This window comes from Mytilus galloprovincialis, chromosome 2 (assembly GCF_965363235.1).
Source record: "Mytilus galloprovincialis chromosome 2, xbMytGall1.hap1.1, whole genome shotgun sequence".
Lineage (NCBI taxonomy): Eukaryota > Metazoa > Mollusca > Bivalvia > Mytilida > Mytilidae > Mytilus > Mytilus galloprovincialis.
In genome coordinates, this window is record NC_134839.1 from 20,869,752 (window position 1) to 20,881,338 (window position 11,587).

General features: G+C 31.2%; 1 protein-coding gene across 2 annotated transcripts; it reads right to left on the reverse strand.

The window, feature by feature from the left end:
• Window positions 1-2,060: 2,060 nt before the first annotated feature.
• On the reverse strand, window positions 2,061-11,221 carry LOC143062155 (uncharacterized). 2 transcript variants are annotated; one of them, XR_012974579.1, is made up of 5 exons: window positions 9,830-9,937; window positions 8,280-8,435; window positions 5,411-5,500; window positions 4,513-4,590; window positions 2,061-2,564 (listed from the first exon to the last, which is right to left on the reverse strand). XR_012974579.1 is itself a non-coding variant. In XM_076233956.1 (5 exons), the coding sequence occupies exons 1-5, from the start codon at window positions 11,111-11,113 to the stop codon at window positions 2,146-2,148; spliced, it is 771 nt and encodes a 256-aa protein (XP_076090071.1). In that variant the 5' UTR covers window positions 11,114-11,221; the 3' UTR covers window positions 2,061-2,145. The 2 variants fall into 2 exon arrangements, 1 of the variants encoding a protein (XP_076090071.1); XM_076233956.1 differs by lacking the exon at window positions 9,830-9,937 and adding an exon at window positions 11,086-11,221.
• Between the last annotated feature and the right edge of the window lie 366 nt (window positions 11,222-11,587).

Here is an 11,587-nt window from a genome sequence, read left to right on the forward strand (position 1 = left end):
CTCAACTCACCAGGATATTTTTTCTCATACCTTGGACATATAACATTTGTCAATTAAAACACATAGACGTTCGATGTAGGATGCTATAAAAGAGGGACGAAAGATACCAGTGGGACAGTCAAACTCATAAATTGAAAATAAACTGACAACGCCATGGCTAAAAATGAAAAGGACAGACAGACAAACAATAGTACACACGACAAAACATAGAAAACTAAAGAATACCCAACACGAACCCCACCAAAAACTAGTGATGATCTCAGGTGCTCCGGAAGGGTAAGCATATCCTGCTCCACATGTTGCACCCGTCGTGTTGCTTATGAGATATCAAATCTGATAAATAGTCTAATTCGGTAGGTCATATTTATGAAAGGGAAGGGAATTGTAGTTACGACGTAAGGAACATATTTGATATCATGTGTGAAACGGTTATTCCATAACGGTCAACCAACTCGTGATGGCGTCCGTAAAATTTACGAAGACATGATTTCAACTTCACCATTTGGAACTCTTGATTTAATAGCTTCTTTGTGAGCAACAACTCTCTATCAAGAAAATCATGATAGGAAATGCAAGCACGGGAATATCGTATCAATTGGGAGATATATACACCGTATGCAGGTGCTGCTGGAATGAATGTTACTACTTAGAAATGGAAAGTTCACAATTGGAAAGCTGAAATCATCTCTCTTGTCGTAAAGTTTTGTTTTCAATCGACCCTCATTGTCAATTTCTAGATATAAGTCAAGATATGAGGCTTACTCAAGTGTATCTGTTGTATCCTTTATCTGTAGTTCAATGGGATAGTAGTGTTCGACGTAGTCACCAAATTTTGAATTATTTAGTGAAAGAACATCATCTATATAGCGGAAAGTAAAGTTAAAGGATATTGCTTACTTCTTGTCTTTCTTCCTGGGAAGTTCCTGTATGAAGTCAGCCTCCAGGGGCGGATCCAGCCATTTTAAAAAGGGGGGGTTCCTAACCCAGGACAAACGGGGGGTTCCAACTACATGACCCCATTCAAATGCATTGATCGTCAAAAAAAAGGGGGGGTTCCAACCCCCGGAACCCCCCTCTGGATCCGCGCCTGGCCTCATAATAATAAAGAAACAAGTCGGCAAGAAGAGGGGCACAATTCCTTCCCATTGGATTGCCGATAGTCTGTTGAAAAACACTGTCCTCCGAACGGAACAAATATGTTGTCAATCAAAAAATCAAGCATCTTGATAATGTCAGTTTCTGAGAATTTTTTGTTTGAATCAGAGTGATCCTTTACAAAGTAGGATTGATCCCTTCCTAAGACAAGATACTTGTATCTTCGTTGGCCATTCTTTTTTATAAAACAAAACAATACCAACTCTTTCAATTTGTCTTTTTGTTTGGAATGTGGAATACTTGTATAAAGTGTAGAAAAGTCAAATGTTTTAATACTATTGATACTATAATACTATAATTTATGTTTATTGAAAAAAAAACCAAAAAAACATTTATTTTATTATTCAAAATGATATCGAATTTTGTTTTATTCCTAATTCTAGTTACACCTCTGCAATTTTTTGGATCACAAGGGTGTCGATTTTTATGCATTACGATTTACGTAATATATATCATCAGAGAAACCGAAATTTGAAGATACCTAACAAACAATTTACAAGTTGAATCCAATCATATATCAACATTATGAATGTTCTAGATAAAAAGAATATTTTAGAAGCTCGTACTGTGAATACTGAACACGACATCCAGCTGTTGAATTTTCAGTAAATAACATAAAGGTAATCACTACAATAAAATTTATAAACTGAAATATGCGTATTTAATTTAACTTTTTTAAGACGATTAGCCTCAAAAGAGCAGATAACATGTAAAATTATTAGAAGACAGATAACATTCAATTTATAAAAGCCGATCTTTCACGTGACATATCAGAAAAGGGGAGCGATGATAGATCGGTTTTTAATTAGATTAGATAAAATCTTTTTACAAGTATTTAATTAAATAAACCTTTAAAGATGATTAAAACTGGAAAGGACAAGTGCTCTATTTTGACAAAATAAAATCTATCAAAACTTTTTTTTTATTTTCAAACAATGAAATAAAGTAGATAGCAAGGGGCAATGCAAATATATGCTTTAAAAAAGCTGATTATGCTTTAAAAATATCCTCTAACAACTTTCCTAATGCGTTTGTGTAACCAGGATCTCGTCTATAGAAATGCAAGCAATACAATGATCGAAGTCCTATTGGCAGACTCATAGATTCCTCTAAGTACATTGGTATAACTGATTGTGTGTTCGAGTATAGACGATCTCTAAGAGTTGACATCTTTGATACGGATGGCCATGTTTTAGTGACAAAGTCTTTCGATAGTAGAAGAAATATTATTTTTGAGGTATGTATTCCTCTGTTAACAGCGTCGAGAAAATTCTGGTCAACGCCTTCATCTATGATAACGTCAGTGATTTGAATGTTGTTTTTTCCCTTAGAGAAATCTAAAATGCTTTCTTTCAATAATTTTACAGTACATTCATCTACCTTGTTTGCGAGAATTATAATATCAGGACCTACAAAATATTGAGAAAAATATAGGACAACACTAATGTAACCCCAAAGATTTAAACATGTCTAAATAGAATAATTACATTACTGGTTTGATGATTATTCTAATGAAAAAGTTAAAAATAAGATTACATTCATATTATATTCTAAGATAGAGTATTGTATATGTTCTTATTTTACATTCAACAATAAACAAAATGATAGAACAATGGTTAATTTGTTTACATAGTGTAAAATTATATTAAATAAATAAAAGGACATCGTCATATAAGTTTCTGTGTTAAAATTAAAAGATGTATATATCCTCTAGTATTAAACAAACGCTACGTTGATGGTATATCTTGTAGAAAAAAGAACGTTCACAATTTGAAACTGTACTGTCAGATTGTAATAACATGGTGTGTTTTACGTAACTGATGAGTCTTTTGTAGACGAAACGCGCGTCCGCGTATATACTAAATTTAGTCCTGGTATCTATGATGAGTTTATTTACAACCAAAAACAATATTGACTTCTTGTTTATATACTAAATGTGTTGTTTGAAACTGTTTTAGATAGATCAACCGTATAAATTGAGGGGGAGGGGTGGGGGTGTATGGTCTAAGCAGCTGGAGCGGGACAGAAAATAAATGAATTTATGAACATAATGGTTCCATGTAAAGAAGTTTTTTTTTTTATTAAATCCTGCAACATATTTTGGAAAATTATCAAAAAGGAGCAAGACACGATATTATGAAAACAAACATATGGTGATGTTTTGACTGCCAATCGTAAGAGTGGATATCATATGGAAATTCAGTCATCTTAGATACCAGGATTGAAACTTTGTTTATGCACCAAACATGCATTTCGTATACAAAAGACCCACCAGTGACGATCGGATCACAAACAAATTAAAAAGGCAAAATTAAGTAACTTAAATAAAAAGGCATCAGTATAAAATGGATGTACAGTATAATAAAAATTACAATGAAACTTGGACAGCATTTTGGCGGTTCCGTTCTGCTAGTTTTGCGCATTGAATTGATTATGAAAAATAAAAAAACAATAGATAAATCTCTTTTGTCAATGTTTTAAACGAAAAAGACAATAACTTTGGATATTCCAAATGTAATTAATTTCCGACTGTGAAATAGAAATTCAATTACGATTATTTTCTGTGACAAGGTATTTGCCTTTTATAGTCCATGAAATGCTTATAAATTAGTAAGTATTGCATTTTAAGTAAATTACTAGCATGACATAATCTTATCATTTAAGTGTTTATCTATAAGTTTAAATATGAAAATGATAAGACTTTCAAACACGCTCATACAATATGTATTTGTGCTTGATATGTTTGTGAGCACATACACATGTAGTATAAGTGTATAACAATGGATTTTTCGTGAGACTGTGGTGCATATCTTTATATTGTGAAAAAAAACCTCAACACTATAATTTAATACTGCTTATTAAGCAGTATTGAAAATTACACAAGAAGTTTGAAGTTCTTATATCAAAGACCAAGTTCTAAAAACATTTATTGATATAAAAAAATCCTTATAAATTTATAAACATGTTCTATGAGTGATTTAATTGCTTTTAGATGTGCAAATTAAAATGGCTACCTTATTTGCAAATCCAAACGTAAATAACTAATAACTAATAACTAATAATAATACATTTTATCTGACGCATCTTTGTCGATCGATCGTGATTCCATTTGTTTTTCTTATCCATCATATTAAATGTATGAAGCATGCTAATTGTAATGTATGCAGACATATGCCCACCTTGGAGTGTAGAAATAGTATACCAACTGGTTTTGAACTAACTTTTATATCACATATTAACTGATCTTTTTAATTTATTTGTTGTCATTGCGATGTCAGTTTATATACAACTGATGAGTTTGAATGTCCCTTTGGTTGTACATTGGCCTCTCTTAAACGATAATAAAATAAGTATTACTTGCAAAATCTTGCTTCGATCTTTCTTTTGAGTCTTGCTTTGTCATATGACACTTGCACATTTGTACTGGATTTGGCTCTAAAAGAACATAAATATTTTGTTTGTTCTCATTAATTTTCAGTCATAATGAAATCTAAACCTATTTGATGAGACATATGAAAGTAATAAATTCAAGATGTCAACTTTAGAAAATTCGCAGAAAAAAAAAGATTTTATGTTCCATGTGACAAAATGAATGTAACATATTGTAAAACTTGATAATGTACATGTGAGGCAACTACTTTAAGTCTGCGCTGCATATACTATTTTGATGAATTATATTATTTCATAATTCTCTGAAAAAAGGAAGGGGTTATCTATATGATCACTATTAGTTACCCTAGTTGAGTAGTTTAGACCTAAATCAGTATCACTGTTAACATTGTTTATGTTACGTGATCAATAACAATTTTACTACGTATTTTCTACAACTTCGCAGAAAGAATCAGCAAATTTGTAAATACAAGTGTTATGTTATGGTTTTAACTATATGAAAAATAAATGTGATTTATAAATCAGAGTTGGTAACTAAAGCTTCATTTCATTGGTAGTTTACAGGTAGTATACTAAACAGGGAAACGACCCCATTGTAAAGCATGTTTCACTAAAGCCTGATTTCAAATTTCAGAAATACATTGATTTATGGTTTCTACATATAAGTATAAGTTCAATTGAAGTTGATGAAAGATGAAAAAGCAAAACCTGAAGTACCAATCTAAAATTCCTTAGAGCTAAATGTTATATGAGAGAAAAAGACAGACAGGCGGACTGACACAGTAATGTTGTGCTCGATTGTTTGAATGTTTTAAAAAAAGTAATAATGTTTATATAATGAAAATGTAATACAAAAACAAAATACCGCTGTATTCGTTCGTCATCATATTTCCATCACCAATTACTACTGTTGCAGCATGTATAACAATCGGGCGGTCATTCATGTTTGCCGTTTCTAAAGAAATAAAGAAATGATAAAGAAATATAAATTAAAACATATAGACAATTACTGTATAGTGTCTTTTAACTTCTTTTGAACGAAGCTAAGCAACGAGTGTAATGCGAGCTTCAGTGAGCTGTTTTTTCGTGTTATGAGCTGAGAACTTGACGATTAGTTTAAACATATTTTATTGTTCAAAACAAATGGATTAGACACAAGTTTTCCAACTTTGACGATTGACACCACGGAACATGGAGTTATTCCTGTTCATGGATGCACGTCAGCAGAAAGTGTGTTCCGTCACTGGAATATGACTGCAATATCAGTATCAGGTCACAAAATATCATAAAACACTCATCAACAGCAATACTCAAAAGTATTCCGTTAGTGGTCGGAGATTCAGAGCGATATCTGAATAGTATTCACATACATGCTAGTTGTATCTGTTGAGCTGTAAAGGTATGATAATACTTCCAATAGTAGGATAAATATGTATCTCATTTACCATTTTGCTTCAAACCGGGAAAATGTACCACAATTCGATTTATCATTGCTGTTAGCAAGCAAATAAAATTACCAATAGACTTTTTTGTGGAACAATGTACTTTGTGCGTCGATCTCTTAGGCTAACTCGGCTGTGACTTTTTATGTGCTGGTGTATGTTGTTTTATGTATTTATTTTTATTCTGTAGTTATATTAGTCACCACTTCGGTGTAATCTTCTATATCTATTATAGAGTCATTTTTATAAATTTACTGTTTGCAAAAGTATGAATCATTTTAAATACTAAGGATGTTCTTATCCAAGGCAAAAAACCTTTGCAGTATTGGGCACAACGTTTTGGAACTTTTGGTCTTCAATGCTCTTTAACTTTGTACTTTTTTTTATCTGAGCGTCACTGGTTGGTCTTGTGTAGACGGAACGCGCGTCTGGCGAATTAAATTATAAACCTGGTACCTTTTGATAGCTGTTATTTGTGTGTTTCTCTGTCCTATATGTTTTCCCATTTATTTGTATTGTAGTCCTGTCATGTAATGTTATCATTTTAAAGTTATAATTAACTTTGCCATAAAAGCGGGAGGTTTGGCTTGCCATAAAACCAGGTTCAACCCACAATTTTTTTCTTAAAATGTCCTGTACTAAGTCAGGAAAATGGCAATTGTTAAATTATAGTTCTTTTCTGTATGTGTTACATGTAAGTGTTGTGTTTCTATTGTGTCGTAGTTCTCCTGTTATATTTGATGAATTTCCCTCAGTTAAAGTTTGAAACCCGGATTTAATTTTCTCTTAATTGATCATGATTTATGAATTTTGAACAGCGATATACTACTGTTACCTTTATTATAAACTGAATTACTATGCTGGAAATAGGTTTTATTGTAAATTTATATTGTAAGATATTCACTTCAAATGTTGGTTTGAATAATGCCAATACAAACAAAATGTACAGTAGCTGTGATATTTCGGTGACGATGTTTGATAAATATTCCTAGAAAGTATTACTGAATTGACGACACGGTAATTGTGTTAAGGAACAAAACCCTAATACATAGTCCTATTGCTTTTTTGTCTAGTTCTTGATTTGCAACAATATTTAGTTATAGTATATATAACTATACCATACCCTAACTTGTGCTGAAAACTTGTAATTGCATATATGAACGTACTTTTTCCCGAATTTTAGATGTACAAAAGCAGTAACTTCCGATCTGAACAGCAAGATAAATATGTTCTCCTATCTTAATTTTATTTAATTTAATATTCTTGATAAGAATGATTTAATAAGTATTCTTCGGTGATACCAATATCCATTGGGTTTCATTTAAAACTCGCATTACCAAAATATTTTACTTATTGACAGAGCTACAGCTTTGCATAAGAACTATCTAATTTAGATATGTACTACTTTTTTGTATTGTCCTTATAAGCAGGGCATGAACTATTGGTTTTAAAAATTACCATTACTGAAATGACCAAGAACAATGTTGCAAATTAAATTCAACTCTAAACAAGACTTGAAGTTTTTTTGGAATATGATTTTTCGAGTGTTGTTATGATTAACATGGCCGGTAAAGACTCAAACTATTTTACTAGTGCATTCTCCAAATAATTCTTAGATGCAAACAATAACAAACGAGAACAAAAATTAAAAGTACAGTCATGCATATTTTCAATACAATACCAAATTACCATTTGTCTGCTTGATTTTATTTCACTAGTAACACTTTTTATACGCATTACAATTTGAACACCAATCGTTTGTTATATTATTATGTGTTATGCCCAAAGTACCAACAGCGTTACCGATCGACAAGAGATATCTTATAATAACAACTCAACAAAGTATTGAAATTATCAAGATTCCTTTTCTCACATTTATTTTCCAGTTTAGGTACATTAGTTATTCTAAAATGACAGTGGGTGGTGTCATTATATCACTTTCACAAACAAAAATTATGGTTCAAATAAAATTAAATATTTTAGCACGAATAAGGCAAGACTGAAATTATGTTGACAATGTTAATAATTTTATTTTTTTTCGATTGAAAAGTTATATGACCAAATAAACATAAAAGGCAAGTGTTGTTGAATTAATGGGATAAGCTTTATATTTGTATATGTGTTACCTTTTTAGAGGAACACTTATTAAACCTAATCATTTTATCTTATAGAAGCAATCATTACATAGATTGTGTTGACACTTACATGTTAAATTAATGACATATTAATTGCATTGATCAGTAACAATCATGTTTGTAATGTGTTTTCATGTATACTATGCATCTATATTACCGTGATTGTTGCAGTTAACTTTTCCCACGGTAACACATTCATGCAAATGAAAATTTTGATGCTCATTAGAAGCACATTTGTTGTTGTTTGATTCTGCCCCAGCAACCGGACTAACATTCATTTTGTTGTCTTGTTGTGTTAAAGTTGTGTCAGCGTCTACAGAAGCAATAATTTTTAAATAATAATTAACTAAATGTTAAAACCAAGTTTTTCTATTACACTGAAATATATACACCATACAAACCTTTAAAGTACAATTTCAGTCTTGAATTTCATAATCATGTTGGTTAAAAAAAAATTGATGATCCACACCATTACTTGTATGTAGATAAAGGCAATGATTCACAAATAAACCAAACGAGTGATTGTCTTCTTTTCTTTACTGATATCTACTATATATCAGTTGTAGCATATGACCAGGGTTCTAGAAATTTATAGAAATCCTTTATGCAGGTTTTACTCTTAGTCAATATTATTTTTCGCCAGTTCTTTCGTTGATACAAGATTTGTAGTACCGTCGTTAAAAAAGAGGGTAGAAAGATATAAGAGGGACAGTCAAACTAATAGATTGAAAATAAACTGACAACGCCATGGCTAAAAAATAAAAAAGACAAATAGACAAATAATAGTGCATAAGACACAACATAGAAAACTAAAGACTAAGCAATACGAACCCCGCCAAAATCTAAGGGTTATCTCAGGTGCTCTGGTACACGGTGAACAACAATCCAAAAACTCCAATTGAATAACTGTACAATACATTAGAAATATAATTAGTATTCACATTGATAGATACGACTATTCATGATTTTCATTTTAAAGAGGATACACTTTGTTTTATTCCCTTTTTCGGAAATCGTAGTCCTGATGAATATGTTGTGTCCAAAGCAGCAATAGGTTGCAGTTGGAATTCAAAAACGTTAAACTATGTTGAAAGAGGGAGGTTTGGCTAGCCATCATGCCAGGTGCAACCCACCATTTCTTTTTTAAGAAATGTCCTGTATTAAGTTAGGAATATGGTAGTATACAGTCTGTGTATATGCATATTGGTGTTTGCTTTTGTTGTACTTTAGTGGTTTCTGTTGTTTGTTGTTTTCCTCTTATAGTTCATGTGTTTCCTTTTTTTTTATCTTCTTACCCGGATTATCTTTCCTTAATAATGACTATGGAACAGCGGTATACTATTTGTTGCAAAATCAATCAGTATACATTTTACTGTAAAGACATTGAAACATTCTTGGAAAACATGACCATGTACTGTAACAATTGCATAATATAAGTATCGACAGGACATAGTTTATTCAAAGCATCGCCAAGTCTTTACATATATGTATCGTATCTACATTAATGGGTTCTAGATACAAAATACGCATAACCATTAGGATTTTATATTCTTTAAGCTTTAGAAATAGAGGTTTTTCGTGTACAGCCAAACTTCCGTGATCACAAAACCGAATACGTAATAATGTACAAGTGATGAATGGGTTACGTTAAATAATTAATTGTTAACCATTACAAGATATATTCTATATAATAGATAAGTTATTTACCGTTAACAGATTTTGTAGAAACTTTGTTTGATTAAGTTCGAAATGTACCTCCTCCTTCACGACAACAACGAGAATTATTCAATAAGTTCGTCAAACTCATACTTCCGCATTAAAAACATCGAACTACTTTCTTGGAAGAAAATTAAATATAGTGTAAGTAATTTATCTCCTGGTTTAACGTAAAGGTGCATGCGATTAAAAACAGATCAAATTGTCATCGAATATTTAACTTTTTGCACTCATTGTTTGTAAAACGAATAAACTAGATTTTGTACAAGATGCAGGTTTTTAAAATGCACATTTAATCCATCATTGAAAATAATTTAGGATGATGTGAAGGTCCGGATTATACAACGCAAACACAAGAAATAGTGTTTTTGGAAAGATTTTTGATTCCGCTAATTGAAAAAAAGTTATCTGAGTGAAAGCGGCTGGTCATTTAAAATATTTTGCCGGCGTCTATAGATTAAAATGCTTTCGGTGATAAAATCTTCAATGATAGTTTTTTTTTATTATTAAATGTTGGTGACATTATTGTAATCGATCTCAAAAAGGCAATACAAAAGGAGAAATACATTTACACATTGCACTTTTTCACCGCTATATTGCCATAGTTCGTTTTGGGATTAGTAAGGTCAATAAGCAAATTTCCCTCTTTCTGATGTATATAAATTCTTATATTTCCTAATACAGAAATGGATTTTAAAGTCTTGAGATAGCTTTTCCCTTATGCGTACCCTTTTACGTCCCCCGTTTCGGTTGGTTATTCGACACATTATTATATTTTCACTGTAGTTTATTATTTTGTTAATTGTTTTTCAAGGATGAAGGTTGAAAGATGAACATATTTTATGAGTGTTATATACAGGCGAAAAGCTTTACAAACACTAATGACTCAAATATCTATTTGAATACGTTATGGTCGTTCAAGTCAACACTATACGGATTCTTTCATTAGCAGAGGTGTGGTCCTTACACAAAAAAAAAAACACGTCCAAATGAGATATGATGAAGAACGCTTAAAGTCGACACTAAATAAGTTTTACGATACCTTCATGGATTGGTTAACTGATATAATTTATATATGAAGGCCGTAATGGCCGAAACGTATGGGAATTTGTGTTATAGTTTTTATTATATATATGTATATATAAACATAGTTCAGTCACACTGTTTTAGAAGTTAAAGAGATTCCCTTAATTATATTGTTTTCTTAATTTTAACACCAGTAAACTACTGTCGTCTTAATTTACTACCTGTCCTCATCTGTACATAGACAAACATAGATGACAATTCTTCTCACAATAACTATTTATAACAAATTGTTACTGAAATGAACTATTATGATTTCCTCAAAATCAGAAGATAAAATTGTCGGTCCATATACTTCCGCGTACTTAACTATATAAAATGCGATGACATCTGAATTAAATTTGAGGCAGGGGTACCACAAGGGTTAAAACAAATAAACGCATAAAGTACATTTAACTCAAATAAAGTTCAACTGGATTTATTGTTTAAAAAAAACATCCTTGCTTGATTTTTAATTTATTTTTGAAATAATATTGATAATAATAGGCATCGACTGGTATTATTCATTAAATTCGTGGAACAAAATAATGAAACATTTATGCGCAATAACAACCAGGATTTTTAAAAGGTATTTCCGATGAAAGCAAGGATATTTTCATTATAATATGATAAATGAAACTTTATCAAAATGTTTCATCGTACATTTTAGGACAAAGGTATTTTTGT

Bases quoted from the DNA above. Each gene is read 5' to 3' on its own strand.
- LOC143062155 (XM_076233956.1), bottom strand. From the start codon at position 11,113: ATGTTTGTCTATGTACAGATGAGGACAG. The intron at 5,501-8,279 runs GTAATATAGATG...TTATTTCTTTAG, and splicing joins AGTTAACTGCAACAATCACG to AAACGGCAAACATGAATGAC. The intron at 2,565-4,512 runs GTAATACTTATT...AATATTTTGTAG, and splicing joins ATCGAAGCAAGATTTTGCAA to GTCCTGATATTATAATTCTC.